This window comes from Triturus cristatus, chromosome 2_2 (genome assembly GCF_964204655.1).
Source record: "Triturus cristatus chromosome 2_2, aTriCri1.1, whole genome shotgun sequence".
Lineage (NCBI taxonomy): Eukaryota > Metazoa > Chordata > Amphibia > Caudata > Salamandridae > Triturus > Triturus cristatus.
Window position 1 is genome coordinate 496,574,726 of NC_140582.1, and position 24,764 is coordinate 496,599,489.

Below are 24,764 nucleotides of genomic sequence, written 5' to 3' on the forward strand. Positions count from 1 at the left end.
GCGCTCGTCATCAATATCCTCGTCGTCGACTCTTCCGTCGACGGAGGGCTCCTCGTCGACGAGGTCCTCGACGGGACTATCTTCGTCGTCGACGATGATTTAGACGACGGTTTCAAAAGTATAATAGACGAGATAGGGGTACCTGCAGACGATGATGATGGAGTCGTCGTCGTCGACGACGAGCGGGCCGACGCCGCTGTGGACGTGGACACCGTCGTCGTTGCTGTGGAGACGTGTCCTGATGGCCTTTTTTGCGCAGAGGATGGTGTCGCAATTTTTGAGGCCGACAGAGTAGGCTTCTTGAAAGTGAGAGAGACTTTACCAGACGCTGAGGATTTCGAAGATCTTGCCTCTGAAGACTTTTTGTGCGTCTTCTTAGGAGGAGCGTCTGAGGGGCCAGGAGATGTCACTCTCGGCCTCTTCAGGGAGACTTCAGAAGCTCCGGAAAAGCTCGCCTCTGAGGACACCACACTGTCTTTATCCTTGAGCCTGTCCAGCCAGATAAGCAGGCGGCCCTCCCTGTCTCTCAAGGTCTTATGTGGAAAAGACCTACATATCTTGCAGTCCTTAGGGACGTGGTCCGGGTAAAGGCAATACAAGCATAGTTCATGCTTGTCGTCCACATGAAGCCTCTTCTTCCCACATGAAGAGCAAGCCCTGAAAAGGGCTTTCTTCTGGGAGTCAGACATGCCAGGAGTTGTAGATGAAATAAACACTCACTGCAGCAAAAAGAGGCCTGAAGTAGTCAGTGTTGAAACCCTGAAGAAGAAAGTCACCAAAAATCGTGAATAATCTGGTTTGAAAGAAATCCTGAGGAGAACTCAGGCTGGAGACTCCCTAGCACAACGTGCGGTAGAAAATCTGAGGGACTGAGGCTCCTGCCAGGAAGGTTCTAGAGGGAGGTGATAGCTGATTGGCTGGCTCTAGGAGTTTGGTCCTTTTTACATAAGGACTATGATAGGCGGCTAAGGGGAGGCCCTTAGGCCTATTTTTCTCTATGTATGTCTATAGGACATTACTTTTTTATGTACCGGAGGCTCCCGTCTCGACGACGGGGAATGATTCAGGCATGTGAATCTATGAAAGACACCCCTAATACTGGATAAGTTGGGTAGCTGTAGGTTAGGTGGGTACCCCGGGATTGGGAACAGGGGGCCGCAGGGCGCCGGGTGCAGGGGTGCCTTTTGACGTCGGGAATCTTACCCTCTGGTTGATCGCGGTTGGGGTGGCACTCGGTTCTGAGGCTGCAGGCTTCGTCCGGGATGTCGAGGGGGGTCCTTGGGTGCCGGACTCGGGGTCACAGTCGCCGTGGGGTCGTCCTCGGGGTCTTTGTCCACTCCGGCACTGGCCAGGCTTGGCTGGTGCAGAGTGTGTTGGGTCCGCGGTTCCGGGCTGCTGCCAGGGGTTAGGAATAGGTTTCTCGAGTAGAGCCTCTACTCATGGGAGTCCCAGGGGCTTAGAGCCAAAAGGTAGCCAGGTCCTCCGGGGGTTGGTGAGGTTGCTGGCCACGGGAGATGCCGCGCTGGTGCAGGTTCGAGAGTCGACAGGCCGGTAGGGCTGGGGCCAAAGCAGTTGGTGTCTTCTCTTTTTAGCAGCTGCAGGGCAGGTCCTTGGTCTTCTTACTCTTCTTGTAGTTTTCTATCTGGAATCTCCGGAAGGAAGGTTCAGGGGGCCCCTAAATACTGGATTTAGGGGCGTTACAGGTAGGTGAAGGCCAGGGACCAATGGGTCCTTGTCCTGGGGTGGGTACACCCCCTATCCTGCCTCTCTCCTGTGGGAGGGGGGCAGTAGCCTAATCCTGATAGGGCCTCCTATCTTCAAGATGGCGAGAGCCCGGAGATGTGCTTCACCTCGCCTCCCCCACCTGAGGGGTGGGGTGGGCAGGCTGGCACATCCCCTGTCCTTGTATGGGGTTTCCGGCCAAGCTTCCCGCCAGAGTGGGGGGTTGCAGTGGCCTGGGGAAACTCCAAATGGCGGCCTGCCTTTGAAGCTTCCCTTTGCTCATCCTGGGGGAGGAGATTTCTCACCTCACCCAGGATGTGCATTGTTGCAGGCCCGGGAGAGCAGGGGCTCTCCCACCCAGGGGTCCAGCAACGTGTCTGCTGTGTGGCAGCCTGGGCAGCCTCAGCGCAGACGTGGATTGTAAGTTAGCTGTAAGGGGGCATCTCTAAGATGCCCTCTGGGGTGCTTAGTACATTAAATCCTACACTGGCATCAGTGTGGGTTCAATGTGCTGAGAAGTTTGATACCAAACTTCCCAGGCTTCAGTGTTGCCAATATGGTGCTGTGGAGCTCGTGTTTGACAAGCTCTCAGCACCATGTACTCTTAAATGACAGCACTGCACTTACAGTGCCCAGGAATGGACCCGGGTACTGTAGGGGCACAGGGCTCCTGCTCCTGTGCCCACACCATAGGCGTAATGCACCCAGCTAGAGGGGTGGCTGACATATGCCTTGGCAGTGTAGGTGATGGGCATGGTACACAGTGATGTGTGCCATGTCGACTCTTTGTTTTGTCCTGCACCCAGACACTCAGCCTGCAAGGGCAGTGTGTGTGTAAGGGTACAGGGCCTCTGAGGGTGAAACAATGAGTGCTGCAGCCCTTAGAGGCCTTCCCTGGCCACAAGGCCCTGGGTACCTAGGGTACCATTTACTAGGGGCTGACATGTGGCTAGGGTTTGCCAATTTGGAGTTTGTGTGGTTTAAGGAAGGAACATAGGCCCTGGGCACCTGATTGGCAGGAACCCAGGGTACACTCAATCGAAGTACATTCAGCAATTTAGCAAAAAGTGGGGGCATACCATGCAAGAAAGATGGCACTTTCTAACAGATGCCATACGTTTGCCTGAGGCATCTAATAGTTTGGGTTCTTTATCTGGGGGCGGGGCGTCACCTGTACCTCGAGAGTTGGCCCTTTTACGTGCATTGGCTACTACCAGGGAATCTAAAGTAAGTTGACCTTTAATGTACATGGGGTCACTGGGAGCAGCTTTGTATTTTTTGTCTATTCTTGGGTTGAGAACCCTAGTCCTAACAGGGTCCTTAAACACTTCTGGTGCATGTCTAGTGAGCCCTTTTAGCATTGGAAGGACGTGCAAGGTTCTTTGTGGCTGAGCAAAATTCTCTAAGAGAAAACCCTCCTCTACAGGGTCAGAATGTAGATTTACTCCGTGGTATTTTGCGGCCCTGTTAATCAGTTGGGCAAAACCTACATTATCGTCTGGTGGGGATGGCTTAGAGGGATAAAGATCTGGGTCTGTTATTCAGTCGGGATCTGTGTTATAGTCCACCCAGGGATCTGGGTCCTGTGGGGATCCTCATTGGCATGATCATCTGTTTATGGAATTATGTTATTGTCCCCTTGTCCGTCCCCTATCTCCATTATCACTATCCTCTGGTTGTGAGAGTGGAAAATTGTGTTCTGGAGAGTGTACTGGAGAGATAAGTAAATTGGGATTAAAAGGTGGAGGTGTAGGAGGTGGAGAGGTGTTGGTGCCCATGTCCATTCTTTTAGCCAGAACCGGTGAATCTTGCAAATGGTCCGATTTCCTTTTTGTAACTTGTTTGGAGAGAATATGCCCAGTCTTTGGATGGATATAAATAGTTTTTTGGTTGGGATTGGGGACAAAAAGTTCAGGGCCGGTGTTTTTTTTCAGTGCCGAAGATTTCTCCCTATGAAGAGGCTCAGACTGTTTAGGCACAGGGATAATGTCCGGTTTAGAAGCCTTTTGTGGTTGCAAAGATTTCGGTGTAGACTGCTTCGGCTCCGGAGTGGTTTGATTCGGGGGTTTAGGCGTTGGAGGTCTTTCCTTTGGGTGTTTCGGCTCCAACGTCTTCGGTGTCGAAGCTTTGCCCTTTTGCTTCGGCTACGAGGGTTTGTCCTTTGGCTGTTTCGGTGCCGGAGGGTCTTCCAGTGCCGATGGAGGAAGGCATAGCATATTGGCAGCCTTGGACTTCGGTGCCAAAGATGTTTTTTCGGTACCGGAGTGCAGTTGGCTTGAGCCCGAGCCGGAAGGCTTGTCTTTGGTTTTCATAGCCGAGCCCGAGGGCGGGGCATCTGAAAAGTTCAAACGGTGTGTACCTGGGCCTTGTGGCGAAGGTGTTATCTGGGCCTTCGGTATGGGCTTAGGGGGGGCAGGGGTCTCACTACTCATGGTCCGCTGAGCAGAGGAGATTTAGTCTTTGGCGTCGGGGTCATCTGTGGAGACTGAGACCGGTTCCTCCTGGGCCGGTTCCGGAAGGCTGTCGGGGCCTGGAGGGAAGATGTCCGGAATGGAGCCGCTTCCTATTTCGTGGTGTCGAGCCCGACAATCACAAATGGTGTTCTTAGACTTGAAAGATAGACAAGCCTCACAGGTATCCTCTCGATGCTCTGGAGAGAGGAAGAGATTAGACACTGGGTGTAAGGGACATTTCTTGAAGAGAGCCCTTTCCATCGACTTCCGTCGGGATAGGCTCGGGTAGGCCCAACGTCAAGGTTTATCAAGGTTTTTTCGATTGTAGAAGATGCGCGTTGAGAAAGGGAAACGCGATCGAGACAATACCGTCAAGTGGTAGGTGATTGCGTGTTGAAGGGGGTTTCGATAACGACACCGACCTGGGGTGCAGGAAGTCACATCCAAACCTGATGGCGGAGAAAAACAATCTGGGGGTGGAGTCGATGCCCATGCGCACTGTCACCATAAGGAGGAGTCACCTATCTTGTGACTTAACAAAGACTTCTTCGACAAAAACAAACTGCAAACATCCGAGCCGAACACCAGATGGCGCTCTATGCTCAAGTATACAATCTACAGCTCATATGCCTCGAACGTGGAGTTATCGGTTAACCAGTATGTACTTTGTTGTGGGAGTTGGTTTTCTGGAGTTAGACTCTGGGTTCTCCCAGGGTCAAGGATGCACTCTCAAAGCACCCTCAGCGGCACTATGGCGGCCGGGTGCAGAGTGCTGAGGCTCAATGTTATCCAATGGGGAATTGGGGGCCTCCGGTTGTTGGCTGCTCAAGAAAAGGCCACACGGTTGTGGGAGCAAAGCTCCTGGACTTTAGCTCAGGGCAAATGGGGGTTCAAGTTAGCAGCAAAGGTACACCCTCAGCAGCACTAGCGTGGCCGGGTGCGGGTTTGTCATCGGGTGCCCCGTTACTGTCAATGGGGATTCTCTGGTTTGCAAACACACTGCAGGCTCGGGGACAAAGGTCTTCTGGGTGCGACCACCACTTGGAGAGGTAAGTTGGGATACTGGGGGTTGGCTAGACACAGTCGGTTGGGCCACCCATGGCCGTGGGGCGTCGGGTGCAGGGGTGTCTTTTAGGGTCAGATCTTCTTACCAGCTCCTGGTCGCGGTTGGGGGGACCCTCCAGATTGAGGCTGCAGGCATCGGCTGGAGGCTTGAGGCAGGTCAGGATCGCCAGGGAGACCTCCTTGTGTGTTGGGCCACTCTAACTCGGGCCACAGATGCAGAATGGTGCAGATTCGCGGATTTTGACGGGGCTAAAGTCTGTGGGTGAAAATCCGGTGTTCACAGGAGACACAATCTTTTCCTTGGAAGGAAGGAAGGAGGGTCCACGGGGTCACTGAGGTTGCAGGCTGCAGGACACACCGGGGTTTTGCTTCTGCAGGTTCGAGGTGGGGACAGGCAAGTAGGGCTGGGGCCAAGTCAGTGGGCGTCGTCCTATTAGCTTCGGCATGGCTGTTCGGTCCTACTCTTCTGGGTCGTTGCTTATCTGAGGAGGCAAGGTTCAGGGGTGCCCCTAAATACTAGATTTAGTGGCGTTACAGGTAAGTAAAAAGATTGGGACCAATGGTCCCTTCCTTGGGGTGGGTACACCCCCTATTATGCTACCCTGCAGTGGAGGGGAGCATATGCCTCACTCTGGTTGGCTGAGTCCCCCCATCTGCAAGATGGCGGTGACAGAGTTGTGCTTCACCTCGCCTCCCGGACCTGAGGGGCGGGGTTGGCAAAGGTGGTTACACCTTCCTTCCTCACTTGGTTTTCCCGCCGGTTCTACCGCCCAAAGTGGGGTCAGAACTGGTGGGGACCAGTTGCTGGAAGCAGCAAAGGCCTGGGAAAGCTCAAAGGCGGCAAGCCTTTGAAGCTTCCCCTTCGTGGACCCTGTCTCTCCTGGGGGACGAGGCTTGGCACCTCACCCCATGATGTGCATTGTTTCAGGCCCCCGATAACAGCTGGCTCTCGACCCAGGGGGTCCAGAAACATGTCTGGTGGTGGCAGCTGAAAGCAGCCACTCAGCCTGGACACTAGTGGTAGGTCGTTTATCAGGGGGCATCTGCCCTCTGTGTGCATTTTTCATTAAATCCCACACTGGCATCAGTGTGGGTTTAATGTGCTAAGAAGTTTGATACCAAACTTCAGTTTTTAGTGCTGTGGAGTACGTAATGACAAGCTCACAGCACCATATATTCTTAACGGCAGCACTGCACTTACAATGTCTAAGAATGGACTTAGACACTGTAGGGGTACAGGGCGCATGCGCCTGTACCCTCACCACTGGTACAGGGCACCAAGCTAGAAGGATGACTGATCTATGCCAGGGGAGTGGGTTGAAGGCATGGCACACAGGGATGTATACCGAACTGGAGGGAAATTACCCTCCTTGTCAAGCCGCTAGAGCCTTATGAACATTTATTAGAAAAATCTCAGAAGTTCAGCAAACGTAGACCAAGTTTTAAACAATTTACTCCATTGTAATCAATTTTATTCCAGAAGTTGTTAGAGGATTATAGGACAATAGTTTCATTCCATACTTATGTTTCTACAGTAATGCCAATCCAAGCCTTATACCATAGCACGTCAGAATCAGCTATATATCCATGGAAACCGTGTGGATAAAAACACAACATTTCATCCTTCCATTATCTCTCTGCCCGTCTTTCCACCTCACCTTTCTAGTCACTGCCAGAGGGACCCAAAGGTGGCAGCAAGAACAGCCACGGAGAAGGCGGGTTTAGAACTTGGGGGAACGTCACTTCCGGCAGCTGAGAAAACACCAATGTAGCCGGAGCTCAGTATCAGAACGCTGCATCCAAGCAATTTTAATGTCAATGTCACTTCCGGCTCGGAGTTATTGTACAACATTTTGTACGAAAAAACTTTATTAGTATTTAGGTAAATAATAAATATAGATCCGGTAGTGGCAACCGTCAGCCGTTAACACAAATTTAAAGTTTCGTAATTGTATGAGTGAGTAGCTAATGAAGGCCTTGTTTTAGTTTTCATTGTGGTATTCGTGGATTTAGTTTTGCCGCAAAATAACTGAAATCTAGAAAAATAACTGAAATCTAGTGTATTGGGCTGACTGGTCCCCGCCAGCTAGCAACCACCAGGTTTCTGACCTCATGGGGTGAGAACCTTTGTGCTCTCGGAGGTCAGAAACAAAGCCTGCTCTGGGGGGTGGTGCTTCACAACTCCCCCTGGCAGTAACAGCAACACTTGGTGGTGAGCCTCAAAGGCTGTCACGTGGTGATGTGCTGATTGGGGCAGCTCCAGCTAGTGGAGATGCCCGCCCCCCCCCCCGTCCAAGCCCCACCGTTGGCGGTAGGACAGGCAGGAAAATTAGCAAGCAGAGTAGGAGTGTCCACCTTAGCCTGGCACAACCCTAGAGTTGCCAAGAGCTGCAGTGAATCCCTCTCTTAGAAATTCTCCATCTTTAATTGGAGAATTAGGCCCAAAAGGAACAGATATATGCCCCTCTCCCCCAAAGGGAGGGGGCACCCAAAGTGTGTAATCACCCTAGGGGACAGTAGACATTGGCTACTGCCCCACTACCTCAGTAACGCCCTTAAATTTAGTATTTAAGGGCTCCTTGTGAGAAAGTGGCTCTGTATATACTGTTCCTTAATAGGTACAGGGTGTACAGAGTCCACAGACCCCAAGGGTTTAACAGAGGTTAAAGTTAGATATAACCTTACTCTCCAAAGTGGTAGCCTGGACGAGCAGTAAGGCAGTATCAGAGAACAGTGTAAAGCATTTGTTGTACACACTCAGTCAGCAAATAGTTCCACACACTCAATAACTGAACTCTAGGCCAATGGTTTGTATATAAAAAAATATATGCTTGTTTTATTTTAGAACCAACACTTGGAAATAAAATATACTTTCTCGACAGGAGATGTTTCATAAAAATACTTTTGTATATGTAATAGACTTTTTAGTAAACAGTTACAAGTAGTTGCAGTAGGCAACTATTTCTAAACACAATACATTGAGCTCAATGATAAATTCAAGTTATATGCAACAGATTACTTTTTAGATTACTTTTGTAATTCCAGGATTGGATCCTAGATTCAGTCCTGGGTCAGTTCTCAGAATCAGTTGATGAAAGTCGACTTTGGTACTTTAATGATTTTTAACTAATATTTAGCTATTTTAAAAGTTAACACTTAGAAAATATTTCAGAGCAAACAATCAATGATTCCCTATGGAAGACAATTCAGGTTACAGGTACATGGGGGTACTCGTTACTTTTGTAATCCAGTACTGGGTGCCTAGACTCAGTACTGGGACCTTTATCCAAAACAGGTAAGTAATTACGTTTTCAGATGTTATCCGATTTTTGAAGAATATTTAGAAATAAAAACAGTCAATGGTTTCCTATGGAAGAAAAATTAGTTAAAGGTAAGTATAGTTGTGGTTACTTTTCAGAGTCAGTGTTGGGCACCAAGATCCAGCACTGGGAGCTCACCTAAGAGCAGGTGAGTAAATTCGTTTTTGTCACTCTGCTGATTTTTGGTGAATATTTGAAGATTTGAAAAGCCAGTCAATGTTACCCTATGAGGAAAATAGAGTTTGCGGTTTAAGGGCAAGTACTCGACTGGCAGAGTTGAGGTTCTGGGCACAGACTCGGGGGGTCTCCCAGGGTCAGGTAGGTACAGTTGGTTCACCCTCAGCAACTAGGGCGGCCGGGTGCAGAGAGAGTTAGGCCCAATGTTATCCTATGAGGGATAGGGGGGCCTTGTTTGGTGGCTGCTGTCTGGCAAGCCACGCGGCTGTGGGAGCTGGGCTCCTGGTCACTTACTCAGGGCAAGTGGGGAAGTAGGAAAGTGTAGAGTTTTCACTGCCAGGGCCACTCGGGCGGCTGGGTGCAGAGGGCTTTTGAGCCTTCGGGCGCTCAATGGATTTCAATGGGAAATCTCTGGTTTGGAAAAAGACTGCAGGCTCGGGGACGAGGACTCTTCAGGTGCCACCACCACTTCGAGAGGTAAGTTGGGTAGTTGGAGAATAGGTAGGTACCCCGGGATTGGACACAGAGGGCCGTGGGGCGCCGGGGTGCCTTTTGGTGTCGGAAAATCTTACCCTCTGTTGATCGCGGTTGGGGTGGCACTCTGTTCTGAGGCTGCAGGCTTCTTCAGGATTGTCAAGGGGGGTCCTTGGGTGCCGGACTCGGGGTCACAGTCGCCGTGGGGTCGTCCTCGTGGGTTTAGTTCACTCTGGCACCGGCCAGGCTTGGCTGGTGCAGAGTGGGCTGGGATCGCGTTTCCGGGCTGCTGCCAGGGGTTCTGAGTAGAGCCTCTACTCATGGGAGTCCCAGGGGAGCAGAGTTCAAAGGTAGCCAGGTCCTCCGGGGTTTCTGAGGTTGCTGGCCACCAGAGATGCCGGGTTTGGAGCAGGAGCAGGTTCGAGGTCGACAGGCCGGTAGGGCTGGGGCCAAAGCAGTTGGTGTCTCCCTCTCCTTCGCAGCTGCAGGACAGGTCTTCTTTTCGTCTCGCTCTTCTTGTAATTTCGGAATCTGGGGAAGGAAGGTTCAGGGTGCCCCTAAATACTAGATTTAGGGGCGTTACAGGTAGGTGAAGGGCAGGGACCAATGGGTCCCCGTCCTGGGGTGGGTACACCCCCTATCCTGCCTCTCTCCTGTGGGAGGGGGGCAGTAGCCTAGTCCTGATAGGGTAGGGCTCCCCATCTTCAAGATGGCGAGAGCCCAGAGATGTGCTTCACCTCGCCTCCCCCACCTGAGGGGTGGGGTTGGCAGGCTGGCACATCCCCTGTCCTTATTTGGGGTTTGCGGCCAAAGCTTCCCGCCAGAGTGGGGGTTGCAGGGGCAAGGGGAAGCTCACAGAGGCGGCATGCCTTTGAAGCTTCCCCCTGCCCATCCTGGGGGAGGAGATTTAGCACCTCGCCCAGGATGTGCACTGTTGCAGGACCAGGAGAGCAGGGGCTCTCCTACCCAGGGGTCCAGCAACATGTCTGCTGGGTGGCAGCCTAGGCAGCCTCAGAGCAGACGTGGATTCGTAGGTTAGGTGTCAGGGGCACCTCTAAGATGCCCTCTGGGGTGCTGGGTACATTAAATCCCACACTGGCATCAGTGTGGGTTTAATGTGCTGAGAAGTTTGATACCAAACTTCCCAGTCTTTAGTGTTGCCATTATGGTGCTGTGGAGCTCGTGTTAATGAGCTCTCAGCACCATGTACTCTTAAATGGCAGCACTGCACTTACAGGGCTCAGGAATTGACCTGGGCACTGTAGGGGCACAGGGCTCCTGCTCCCGTGCCCACACCATTGGCATAGGGCACCCAGCTAGAGGGGTGACTGATGTATGCCATGGCAATGTAGGTGATGGGCATGGCACACAGGGATGTGTGCCATGTCGACTTTGTTTTGGTTTTGCACCCAAACACTCAGCCTGCAAAGGCAGTGTGTGTGTGTGTAAGGGTACAGGGCCTCTAAGGGTGGCACAAGGTGTGCTGCAGCTCTTAGAGGTCTCCCTTGGTCACAAAGCCCTGGGTACTTAGGGTACCATTTACTAGGGCCTGACATGTGGCCAGGGTTTGCCAATTGGGGTTTGGTTTGTTTTAGGGAAGGAACATAGGCCCTGGGCACCTGATTGGCAGGAGTCCAGGGCACACTCAGTCAAAGTACATTCAGCAATTCAGCAAAAAGTGGGGGCATACCATGCCAGAAAGATGGCACTTTCTCACACTCCTCTGTACCTTGTTCCTCAGGTTCGACAACCTACGAAGAAGGGCTGAAGAGCTGTGCAGCAGTGGAGAAGATAACGGACTTGACCGCAGCCCTCCCGGCCTGTCAACTCCAGCGATCCTGCTCCAAGAAACCGACGTGGATCGCAGCTAGCAACCCGACCCCCATACCCCCCCCACCCCCACCCCAAGTACCTGTGCTTTCTTTACCAAAGACTCAAGTCGACACTGGATTTGTCAGGCCAAGAAACCAACACAAAGACTCTGGATCCAGGCAGATGCGCAACACTTACACCACTCTGCACACAATGCCCATGGCCTGAGTCCAGGTGGCCCACCGACCCAGTGAGGTCCCCCCCAGTGAGCCCAACCTGGGATCCAGCGTTGGACGACCACTCCTGACCTCCCCCTCGACGCCTGCAGCCCCAACCTCAAGGGTCCCCACTACCGGATCTGGTGAGAAAACCAGACACCAAAAGACACCCCGGCACCCGCAGCCCACCAGCCTTGGTGTGCCCAACCGACAGTGTCCCGGCACACCCCCACCATCCAACTTACCTCTCAAGTTCCATCAATCAACCGCCGGAACTGAGCTTGGAGCCGTCTTCCCCAAGCAAGGATCTCCATTGATTTCAACGGGGCCCCTGACGCCTCCTTTGCACTCTGCACCCCGCTGCCCCTGCACCGCTGGTGGTGCAGTCTCAGTGCTCTTTGGTTACCCCTCCAGTGCTAATCTTAACCCCCAGGGCCTGTGTCGATGACCCGCAGGTACTTACCTGGAATGGTGCCTCTTTGTGATGCCCCCAGCCTCCATAGGATAACATTGGGCTTAGTGACCTCTGCACCCAGCCGCCCCAGTGCCGCTGGTGGTGCAGTTCCTACCTTGGTCCGACCCTTGCCCAGTGTTGATCAAAACCCTTGGGGACAAACTCAAAAACGCTTTCTTACCTGTAAGTTACTCACCCGTCTTTATCCCATAGGATTGCATTGGTCCATCACTGTGCTGTACTAAGTGTGATGCTGAATACAAAGTATCGTTTACTGTACTGAAAATTATTTCAGGCACATGCAAAGTATTGTTTGATACAAACCTATTGCTAGGAATTTGAAAGTATCGCATAAAAGTCTACTTACCTGTAACTGAGATCAACTTGGGTCCCAGAAATAAAAGTAACAAAAGTAATATTTTTCTACAACCATTGGCCTGGAGTCAGTCATTGAGTGTGTGTTGCTGCCTTGTAGGAGTATGTACACCAAATGAATTCTTACGACCCTCTGATAATCCTAACTCTTCAGCCCAGCTATCACTAAATTAAGAGTAAGGTATTATCTACTATAACCTCTCCCACACCTTTGGGGACTGACTAGACTCTGCACACTATACCTCTATTTGATATAGTATATACAGACCCAGCTTTCTACATTCTGCACCCAGCCTCAATGTGCCGCTGGTGGTGTAGACTTTGTGCTTACCTGAACCTTGTCCTCATGTTATCTTAAACCGTGAAGACTGGAACTGTAAGTTGGGTACTTAATCATGCAACAGTTCTGTTTTCCTCCATAGGATAACATGAAACTTTTAAAGACTAAATTATTTTTCATGAAAAATGTTCTTACTTTTTTGCGAAGATCTTGGTCTTAAAATAAAACTTAAACAAAGCTTATTTTTCTACAATTGGTGTGGATCTCCTTTTTGAGTTGTGTGACAGGTATTGGTCAATGTGTGTGCAATAAATGTCTTACACTCCTCTGTGTTAGGCCTAAAGCTGTTCGCCTACACTATCACTAATATAACACTTTGGGTTTACATTGAGCCCAGCACACTTATGGGCAATCTCTGGACTCTATGCACGTAATAACCACTGAGTGGCATACAATATGCAGAGCCAGCATCCTACACCCTCCGCAGAGAGTCATACAGCACATCCTGAGGAGCCAGACGTGCAACTCCCACAGCTGCCACCACCCCCCCAACACTCTTAATCATACGACCAGACTCACAACCTCCATTCCACAGCATGCAGGCCACCAATTGCACAGCCCTCCCAGGTCCTAACCACTCCAAGGTGACCTTTCTAACTAGGACTCCTGTAGGGGTTGCCCACCCATCAGATTCCAGTGTCAGGTATAATGTCACCAGTATTCAAAGGAGTATCAGAGTCCTCGCAGCACTGGGAGGGATCACCTCCCTGCTTTTTCACCTGCCACTGCATCTCTGCTACTTCCGCATCCATGGTGCCATTGCCCCAGAGACCTGGGCAGACCTCTGCCGCCAGTGACGTGCCCCTAACACTGATCAGATGTTGCTCCCTGCTGATGTGCACTAGCTGGGAAAGGTTCAGCTTATTTCAGGGGACGACCCCGGGTGCATCCGACATGTCCAGCCACAATCAGTCATTCTCAGAGCGATCAAAGAAGTGCAACTTGCCTACCACAATGCCCCAAAGCTGGATAAAGGGCCATTTATTTAAGATCCATAGTGCGGAGGTGCTTTTAACTTCCAAGAACATTCTACAATGCTGGATGGCCTCCAAGAGGGCAGCACATGTTGGTTCTCCCTGGTGCTCTAGCATAGCCAGAGTACCAGCCTGTTTATTCTCCGAGAGGTCTGGCACGGGGTAGTGTACTGTGTGATGGTGTTACCCTGTAACCGCCTCTGAGGCCGGCCCTTCCCCAGGGGGGAGCGTGAGCTAATTAAAATGCCAGCTACAGCCTCACTCCTAAGTGTAAAGATCTCCACACATGCGCGATCTTCACGAAGGAAAGCAGAACTGGGACCTACTAGGATACTTTCTCAAATGTCACAAGGGTCACGGTAATTCAGCGCCCTTCAAATAACTGGGGTTCTACCCCCAAAGCTAGTAGTACTCTAGGTGCAATACTGTCCCAGCTAAAGGAGGCCACCTCTTGCGGTCCATGACCTCAGTCCTCCCCGAAAGTGGCTGAACAGCAACAGAAACCCTGTGGGACAGGAGCCTCAGTCTCACTGGAGGAAGAGGCCAAACGTATACAGGTCACCAAGCCACCCACCCATCCAGGACCAGCAGGCTGAGGGGGGAGAGAAGGGGGGGGGGGGGGGGGGAGAAGATTGCTGGAACCTCCACCAGTCACCCCGACAGCGAGCGCCACGCTCCCAGCCCCTGTCGCACAGTACACAGCATCAACTCTCCTCAGCAGGTACGGGCAGCTGGTGTGCCCTGCATGTGCCGCAGGTCCACCCGGTGCCCCCACAAATGGCTGTTCTTGCCCCGTGATCTCTGCCACAGTTCAGGATGTGAGCGACACGGCATAGGCCACTACCACTCCAGGTGTGTAGGGCGTCCTACCCAGCCACTCTCAGCAACATCATGCAGCCCAAACTCACCCCCTCCCCCCCCCCCCCCCCCCGAGAAGGGAAAGCAAGCCCCACACCTTTATGGCAAGGTATCTGCTCCTCATCTCAGGATCCCGCATAGTCCTGTCCTGTAGGCCCTCTTGGTTGGCCACACCTCAAATACGTTTTTAATCTGTAAATTATGTATCACAGTTGATAAGTTAAATGCAGTGCACCAACTGATACTTTGTTGGAATTATTCTTCCTATTGATTAAATCTATCTGAAAACAACTGCAAAACGTACCCCAAGAAATTATAAACAAACTTTGTTCTATAGTCCGTGTTAAAAACTAAAAGTCCACTGATGACAAAGTAAAATACAATCAATAAAATTCTTATCGCTTATACTTTCTCAGCTAAACAGAAACTAAATGAAGCGGAACGTATGATTGACAAACTTGGCAGTAAGAGCAAAATGTGAAAGGCGGCTGTTCATAAATCACCATAAAACCCCACCAGCGGAGCCCAGAACATTAGAAATAGAAGGGCAATTCAGAATTGGCAGATGTGAAGTGTAATCCCTGATGAGAAAACAAGAACTACTAGTAAGAGAAAAAAAGGTAACAAATGGGAAAATAAGTCTATGCTAGCAGGGTGGCTGGAATTCAGCACTGGAGATTACATTTTATAGAGAACTGAAAAATGCAGACCCCTTTGACCCAGCCAGTCTGTTACGCAGACAGATGTGAGAAGTACAGAAAGGTACACCTCACGTGTAGCAAAGCGCCAGATTCACAGAGAAATAAGTTCTGATCAAAGCAGAGTACATTTACACCCATGAAGGAGGAAAGGGCCTCTGTGGGTTGCAATTAACCAAGGAAGAGGGACAAGATGAGATTATAAAGAAATGCAGAGCTACAAATAAAGCATTATTCACAAATATAATAAAAATAACATTTAACTGTCCACACTCCTTACCTATCAGGGTCAATGAGAGAGCGAATAGTGATGGCAGCCTTTAGACGCTGCTTTACGTCCAGGTAACTTGATGGCTCATCAAACATGAAACTAAAGAAACAAGATCTGAAAATTACTAGAATGCACTTTTTTCAGAGAAAGAAACATCAACATTTCAGGGGAAGAATCATGAGTGAGTCACCGCAAAAGCACTTGTTTGAAGAAAAACAAGTTGGAAATTTCCAAACCCAACACTAGATGGCAGGAGCATATTATACAGCTCTAGAGGCACCATCTAAGTTTTTTCTCTTAAATATGCCACTCTGCCAGTTTCCTCAAATTTATTGTGGTTACATCAGCACCGATGTGATGCATTTTCCAGCCTGCAACTGCCATATGGTGTATGTTGACGCTGTAGTGTGAACCTAAATATCATGCGCTGAACACTACGCGGCAGGAAGGCTGCATACCTGTGCTAAACATGTGATCTAGAGTTAAACATGCTGCCAGACATTTTCATCTAAAGTAGAAGTTATAAATGATGAAGCATAGGTGGTGCTGTAAAAGGCAATGTAGAACTCCTATTGCTTGAACAGCAACATTTGAATAGACACAAGATTTGCACTTTAGATTTACTCCCCTATTAACAGGCAAATAAAATCACATACCTCCCCAGGAAAGTTCACACACACCTCATAGGCTAAAAGCGATGGCACCAGATTCACAGGGCATCCTTCTGAAGAGTCAAACATTAAGCTTAAATGACACCCACCTTATGGATGACTCAAAAATAGGCACCCAAATGCCAAACTCATCCCACAGCCACTCTCCAGTAATTAACATTCCAGAGAAGAAATACAAACAGCCAGCCAATAAATATATATTTCACTATAAAATTCTGGACATTGAAAAAGACTGATGAAGTTTCAATGCATGCATTAACAACTTAGCACATTGAGTCATTTGCCGTACATATCTGCTTTCTGGATGCAAACAACAGCACAGGCAAATCGCTGAAGCTCTCCTCCAGAGAGGTCCTCCACGTTTCTTTCTCTAAGATGGGTCAAATCTGCAACCCAAAAAAATAAAAATTACAATATCATACATTATGCACAGGAGAACAAGCTATTTACCTTTGTTAATGCTCTTTCTGGAGGATGCTCCATTTAACTGCAGAATACTTACCTTATTATACTCCCCAGGTGACGTACTGGATCTAGAAACTTTGTCAGCAGTGCTATCGTGTGCTGCACAGCTCCCCATTGACTCCATAGCACTCCGGAAGTGACAGAGTGGAGCCGCATACAAGTACTACCACTGTGAGCGAACGTCCGTTCCATAGTTTCACTTCTTCGCCCTCATCTGCACAACATGAATATATGTTGGGACCAAGTGCGCCAAATTGGAACTATTTTAGATGTTAAAAAGAGGGGACTCCTCTGAATAAGGAAGGAGAGCAGTGAGGAATCTGCGGTTAGACAAGTATCCACCAGAAAGAGGTTTACCAAAGATAATAAACAAGTTCTTCTGATGGAAGCTTGTAACTGCAGATTCCTACCCTTAAAATAGATACCAAAGCAGTATTGCCCCAGCCGGACGGCCTGTGGAGTGGACTCAGACCAAAAAGTTGCGCAGGACCTAGCTGTCAAGGCAGTAGCGCTTCATGAATGTATGCAGTGATGTACACATCGCAGCTTGGCAGATGTCATGGACAGGACCCCACAAACAAATGCAGAGGTAGCAGTCGCAGCAGTGGAAGAATGGGCGATCAGACATTCTGGGGGCTGTTTCTTGACCAATGTGTCGCAGATCTGTATGCAGACACCTTAGCAGGGTCCTCTCTGTACAGCCTCCTGTTTCTTTGCCCTGGAAAACCTCACAAAAGGTTTGTCTACATGATGTTCCTTGGTACAATCAATGTAAAACCTCAAAGCCCTTTTGGGGTCCAACAGATGGAGCCTCCTCTTTCAAGGAGTGGCAGGGAGCAAATAATGCTGGCAGCGATGGAATTCCCAAAATGAAAAGGAGTTACAACTTTAGGCCAAAATGCTGTCTGAGTCCTTAACAACTGGTCTAGGGGAAAAGGTGGTGTAGGGTCCACTGAAAGTGCCTAGGTTTCACTCACATGACAAGCTGATGTAATTGCAATAAGGAAGACAGTCTTTGAAGTCAGGCAATACAGCAAGCAACTATAAATTCAATCTATCAGGGAATTGTGAAGCGTGCTACTCACTCGCGAGGGTCTCAAGGCGCACGCAGGGTGGGCAGGGGGGGGGGGGGGCGGGGGCTTAGTGCAGCTCCAGGTCTTGAGAGTCCTTCAGAAGATGTGCAGGGTTGGGGTGCGTCTGATGTTGATCGGGTGCTCGTTCCAGGTCTTTGCTGTGATGTAGGAGAAGGCTCTTCCACCAGTTCTGGCTCTGCAGATTGGAGGGGTTTCGGTGAGGGCGGCGGATCTGAGGTTTCTATTGGATACGTGGAAGGAGATTCTTTCATTGAGATATTGGGGTTCTGTGTAGTGGAGGCATTTGTAGGCGTGGGTGAGTATCTTGAAGGTTACTCTTTTCTCAATTGGGGAGCCAGTGGAGGTCTCGTAGGTGTTGGGTGATGCATACGTGTCGAGGGATGCCGAGGACGAGTCTGGCTGTGGTGTTCTGAATGGTCTGGAGCAGAGATTTGTTGATCCCGGCGTAGAAGGCGTTTCCGTAGTCCAGTCTGCTGGTTATGAGTACATGGGTGACTGTCTTCCTTGATTTGGTGGGGATCCATTTGAAGGTCTTGCGAATGATGCAGAGGGTGTTGAAGCAGGTGGAGGAGACGGCGTTGATCTGTCGGATCATGGTAAGGGACGAGTCAAGTATAATGAATTGACTCTAGGGTCGTACACATGAGAAGTGTCAAGACCAAGTTTAAGCACCACTGTGGCATCACAAATAGCTAGGGAGTGAACAAGTGTCTAACCTTTAATAAACCGCATCACAGCATGTGATTTAACCAAGGATGGTTGGTCCGGTAAACATAGAAAGGGCACACAAATTGTACTTACTGCCTTCCCTTGCTGGGCCAAAGATGAAACAAAAGAACGGCCACCAGCTTTGCTTTCAAGGGATCAGTCTAACGTATGCCATAAACGGCCACAAATCAGTCTCAGAACACGGCATAAATGGATTTCGCGAAAGGCCATTTTGCGGCAAAGAAGATTTCTACCACTTCAGGTGGCTGATCAAATGCAGTGAGTTGTTCAATCTCCACACACATACATGCTGACTGCACATTCGGGTGGAAGACCCGGTCCTGTTGGTACGACAGAAGATTCACCCAAAGTGATGTCCTAATCAGAGGACAGATGCTCATACCCAGAGGTTCCGGGTACCCCACTCTACTCTCTCAATTTGGAGCCACTAGGATGACTTTAGACTGGTAGTTTTGATCTTTTTCAGAACTCCAAGCAGGAGAGACAGACGAGAAGGTATACAGGAGTCCAATGGCCCATTCCAGCCAGTATGCATCTCCTAAAGTCTATTGTTGCAGAAACTCCAACACTCGCAACTTTCAACACTGCATGTTTGACGTGGCAAAAAGATCTAGCCAGGGCTCCCCATTGCCAGAAGATGCCCCGGCGCCACCTCAGGAGGTAGAAACCATTTGAGGTCTGCCAGGCACCACATGGTGATCTTGTCTGCTCTGGCAGGATCCCGACAGGTGCTTCATGATCAGGGAAATTACTTTGTGCTCCAACCAACCCCAGAGGTGCATAGACTCCTAGCACAGGAGCTCAGACCCCACTACACCCTGCTAGTTGCAATACCACAAGGCGGTGGTCTAGCCTATGAGAACCCTCTTGATAGATGGCACAAAGACCTTTAGAGCCAGGAGAATGGCCTGCAGCTCCAGACTGATCTGGAGCTGGGTTACTGACTCAGTACTGTCCTCTGAAATCCACCTCCTCGGCCCAGCAGGGACCATTGTTGAGCCAGCATACGCCATTCGGTGTAGCTTAGAAGTAAAATGTCGAGGAAACTCAGAGGCCAAGAACTTTCACAGCTGCTCTTACCGTGATCCAGGACTGACGCTGAAACATCAGGATGTCCTGGACTCGTTGCAGAGGAGGGAAGGCCCAGAATTGCAGATTTCAAAACAGCTCCCATGAATGGGAGCCTTTGCAAATCAGTCAGGTGCGACTTCAGCTCATCGATAGTTAACTTCAACATTATCAGGAAGTTTGCAGTCATCTGGAGGTGGTCTACGACTGTGACAAGATCACCCTCAACAGCCAGTTGTCGAGGTAGGGGAAGTTGGTACCCCTGACCTTCAAAGATGAGTTGCAACCACCACACTTCCTTTCATGAACACCCAAGGGGCACGTGGGCGAGTCTGTAGGAGACCAGAGCAAACTGAAAATGCACCTGGTCTATCTTGACCCGCAGAGACCATCTTTGGGGCTGAAGGCCGGCTGTATGAAAATACACATTCTGCAGGTTGAAAGACTCCATTCAACACCCATGTCCTGGGCAGACAGGATCTGGGTTAGTGTGTGAATTTTGGCTTTGTCCTTCTGCAGGAAGGCATTCAGAGGCTGAAGGTATAAAATAGGTCTGAGCCCCTCGTCTTCCTTCGGAAAAAGGGAATAGCAAGAGTAACAAACCTCTTCTATGATGGTGACAACCAGTCAAGGGACCCTTGTGGTTTTTTGGGACTCGAAGGCACGCCAAAAGGAACAAGAAGTGCATTAAAAATCTGCAGCATTGCCTCCTTGCAGGCTTCAATCTCCTGCAGTGTCAACCACGGCCCACTAAACTCTGAGGGCACTGGAATCCTTTGTGTAATCGGTGCTGTGACTGGAGACCTTGTAGATGACCGATTGACATCTTGATGCCCTAATCACTTTTCTGTAAGTTCAGTGTGGCGGCCTGGGGTCGAATCCTGCTTCCCTTTTTACAGAAGTCCTCTGGAAAAGTCCAAGTGCAAAGTTAACCACTTGGGGAAACAGCCTCAGAAGCAGGACAGAATCTGCAATCAAGACGAAGCAGGACTCTGCTTAGGCTGCAATTTCTTCTTGTGTTCGCTGACATATGGCTTAACCTCCCAGTACAGGATCGCCTTCATAAGGACACATTTATGGCAGGATTGGAGTCTGGCCCGAGACCAGACACCAGAAAGGTACCCCATGCAGGTCCGTGACCAACATCTGTTTCCTGCAATCGTGGCAGAAACCTGTAGCTTTGGGTAGGTACATTGTTCTTCAGCACACTGGAATTTGTTTAAAAAGTCTTTTGAGGATGGACAAGATTTGGAGCTGAGCTTCGAGTTGGCATTGGCACACAAAGAAATAAAGGAAAATGCATCAGCATGCAGCGGTGGTACTTGTATGCTGCTCTGCTTTGTCACTTTTTAGCAGCCCTTGGAAGCACAGCAGTGCTTGAAAGTTTTTTGATCCAGTCTGGCACCTGGGGATTATTCGAAAGTGAAGAATCTGCGTTTAAAAGTATCATTCAAAATGCACACAACAATCAAATGTGAAGCTTTACTTCTGACCAAAGATTTACCTTTAGCTGCCATTTATTGATGGCCCTGCAGCAGTGGTCTTCACAATTTGTAAGACTGAGTTCCCCCCACCCCTTTCTCTACAGAAAGTGTGTCGATATTTCCCACCAACTTTGGTGGGCTGATAGGGTTGATGGTGATGCAATGATATAAGTAATAAAATGCCGGCCAAGTTGAGATTTACAGGGACACTATGAATACAGGAGTTAGCTCTTCTCTTATTTGTCTCTTCCTTTTTCATTGTGCAATTGCTCTTGTTTATGGCACTCATAGCCTCTTCTCCAGTCACAGCCCACTCATGATTCATAGCATACCTTTCCCGTCACTGCTTACATCGGTGCCCATGTATCCCTCACAGCCCTATCACTTAACTTCTACCTCAATTATCCACTCCATACACCGTTAAAAACATTCCCCATCATTGTTCAGATCTTAAATTACTGTCCACCTCTCCCACCACTTGCCCCTCTTTAATTAGCGTCCACCTCTCTCCTGTTACTGCCCCTCCAATCAGTACCAGACTCTCCTGTGGAAGAGGTGTGGCACAGCGGCCAGGGTGCCTGACTCCGGACCACGAGGTTCGCAGTTCGATCGCCGGCGGCGGCAGTTTAGCCCAGCACCTTGTGACTCTGGGTAATAGCTCGCTTAATATTCCCGATGGCCCCCAGCACCGGGACACATCTCCGGAGGTAGCTGTGCGCTTTACAAATGTTGGTATTTCATTTCCGATCACGGACTACCTCACAACTAAATTTACGCCTCTCCTGTCACTGCCCCTCCTTTGTCAGCATCCCTCTTATTCAATGTGTTGTATTAGGGGTTATCCTTATTAAGTATTACTAGGTTGGTCTAGTCTTATTTATTCATTACCGTCGCTGCACACTTGGGCAAAATGATGTTTTAGTGGTTGTGAACAGCTTTTTATTTATTGTAAAACGTAACTAGACATTAAAATAAATCATACAATAATACATGCAATGAGCAATTGCTTATTTTTACTGGAACTACTCTGTCCCAAATTACTACAGTCTGCTCTTTACGATGTATGTGTAATGGACCTTTATTACGGATGTGCAGTCATTATATGTTGTATAAACAACGTTAATGTATCCACATTGATCCCCAACTTGCTTTGACGTCAGACATCCCTGTGATATTTCATCTAGCGTGCTTTATTAGGGGCTACCTTGATTAATTACTTCTTGGTTGGACTGGTCTTGCTTCGTCGTTGCCGTCGCGATGCACTTAGCTCGGTTGACATTCTAGTTGCTGTGAACAGCTTGCGACATACTCTATATGCAGCAAGACGTAAAAACAAATCATACTTCCGGATAGTGACGCACATAGGACGTAGTAGGTAGGGATGTGAATATATTTAAAATATCAAACATAGCGCGTCCTGCTTTAATTATCACATTTCCGTATACTAAACAGACGGATGGTGCCGCACACTATTAAGGAGTGACAATGCGCAATGATTTTTTCTGCTTTTTGATTCTTGCTGGGGAATGTTTGGTTTGAAAGGGGATTCATGTTGGGGAATTGCCCACAAGGTTATGAATTCTTAATATATGTGGGGTCTAGTTACATAACTTATGTTTAAAGAGAAATACGACTCGGTATGGTTATATTTTGGACTGATGTTGCACCTTGAGATACGGACGCATTTTGTAACTAAGATATTTTTTTGATAGATAAAGCGTAAGGGCTCTAGACTCGGTGGATAGGTTTTCAAGATGATTTTTACATACAAAAAATGTTTTGTTTACATTTTGCATAGCAGTTGTCCCCGATACTCTCGCTGTTCTACTATAAAGATCAAATGAAATAAGATGGCCTCTCTTTGTTTAAAAACAAATTTTGTTTTTCTTTTTTCGACATATGTTTTTCTGTCGTTTTTGCTTTTGGTATACACGCCTCAACTTTGTTTCGTTGTTGATTTGATTTCAGCCCTTTCAGGACGGTAGGGTGTCCTGAATTTATGTTTCTTGTAGCTACGTTTGTAGATCACATCTTCCGCAAATTACTAGAAGAAGAATACATCGAAGTTAAACTTTCAAATCTTTCTCTTGGGTGGTTTTGTTCCTGGCTGCTAGTAAGCAACATCGGCTTTCTAGTAAAGTATTTTATGTAATATAAAGCTTGACAGTATTAGGCTTAGACTGGTGTTAACTGTGTAGAACGCGCAAAACTGACATATTAATTATCCGGCTTAAAGACGGAAGTATTATCGTAGACACTATGCTAATCACTTGCACTTCTTTCTAATTTAGATTTGACCCACACCACATAATTGTGGAAGGTCATCTTTTGGAAGCAGTGTTAAAAAATCCAGCCGACTGTCTGGTGACAGTTTAATATCAGGTCTACGGATGAACCATATTAGACAAACAGGAATTCAGTTTTGATTGGTATTTAATTTTGGCCCTTGAGGAGAACTGATCTACTCTAGGCTGTATTTATGATTTTTAGTCCGCAGGATCATATAAATTAACATCTTTTGATTTCGGATATTTTCAGATGGCTACACTGTTTACTACTCATGTTGAAGAATACTATTATTTACTGCAGCTCAGTGGTATTTTTTTGTGTGTGTTAGAAACCACCACCTGTTATTACTCATGGTTGATCACGAATAGTAGTTTCAGCTTTTCTGACTGAAACCTTTTAGACCATCTTCACACGTCTTCCTCGTATGTCACGTTTTCCACTACTTCGGTTTTGCCATCTCCTTTTTTCTGGTTTACTGCATATATTAATTTTATTCTTCTCAACACTTGTGGTTTTTCTACAAAGGAAACTGGGTGTGTATCAGATTTATCAATGTAGGAAGGTGGATATCTGACTATGGTTACCCCCAACTTTTTGCCTAGTGTCTAGCTGGTTTTTCGACTTAGTTGGCCTGAGATCCTGCCATTCAGGGTCTCAGGCTGTCTGCTCTCTCTGTAAAATGGATTCCATGTACCCTAGGTACATTCCCAATTGGTAAGGATCACCTTATTGGACCCTGTACAGTGTACCCTAGGTACCCAGGGCATAGGTGTACCCTAGGCCTCCCAGGGGCTGCAGCATGTATTATGCCACCCCTGGTCTGGCCTTCCAATCAGACACAACTGGCTGATCACTCAGCTGGGGCAAGGTCGTGTAATCACCCCTTGCTTAGGTGTAGTATTCCTATACCTACCCTATATATAGACACATGTGTACCTATCAGTCACTCCTATGGCAGGCCTTAACAATCCTGGAGGCAGAGTGCTTGGTAACATGTGAGATGGTGCTCTAGCATGAGCTGAGCCTGTCTGCAGCTTTCGGAACCATGTCCTTATAGCTGTTCTATGATATAGCCTACCATATACTCTTAAAGTGCCTTATAATCTTAAACGGTTATGGTAACTATGGTTGGGCTGTATCAAAACATGTCGTGTAAGGTGTCTAACACTTTGGAATAATACCCCCATACCATTTCTGGTGATGAGGATATTATTCCTCCCTTCTAGAGGGAGAGACATGTTAAAATCATACTTTGCTGTGTAACCTCTGACCAAAGCCTCAGCATCACAAAATGGATGCTGCTGCCACGACACAAGTCTGACCTCCTGCAGCTGGGAGTGATCCCAGCCAGGGAGGCTTGGACAATAGGTTTCCTGCTTGGGGAGGTGCTAGCACCTCTCCAGACAGCCTTTAGTGTATTGGGGCAGGGTGGGCTGAAAGGAATGAGACATGCCTGGGGCACACAAGGTGTTCCTTGCATAGTCCAGTTCAAACCGGTGCTGGGGCACTCCAGCCCCAGCTCTGGCGCGAAACTGGACAAAGGGAAGTGGGTGTAACCACCCCCTCCCAGGTCCCACCCATAAGGCGTGACCTAGCAGGTAGCCCCAGCCCCCCAGATTAGTATAAGAGTGGGAGTTGGGCCTCAAGACTTTAGATTATCCTGAACCTGCAAAACTGAACAGAAACTCTGGACCTTCGACATTCGACGAAAGAAGAAGACTGAAGAATCTCCCTTGTAGCCAAGGAGTGGCTA

General features: G+C 48.7%; 1 protein-coding gene across 1 annotated transcript in view; it reads right to left on the reverse strand.

The window, feature by feature from the left end:
• The window catches only part of ABCE1 (ATP binding cassette subfamily E member 1), a 245,438-nt gene that overhangs the window by 158,638 nt on the left and 62,036 nt on the right, over window positions 1-24,764 (reverse strand). The window contains exons 8-9 of the mRNA XM_085641610.1: window positions 16,172-16,268; window positions 15,221-15,310 (exon numbers count right to left, since the gene is read on the reverse strand). Of these exons, the coding sequence (XP_085497736.1) occupies window positions 15,221-15,310; window positions 16,172-16,268 (187 nt within the window). The remainder of the gene's footprint in view (window positions 1-15,220; window positions 15,311-16,171; window positions 16,269-24,764) is intronic.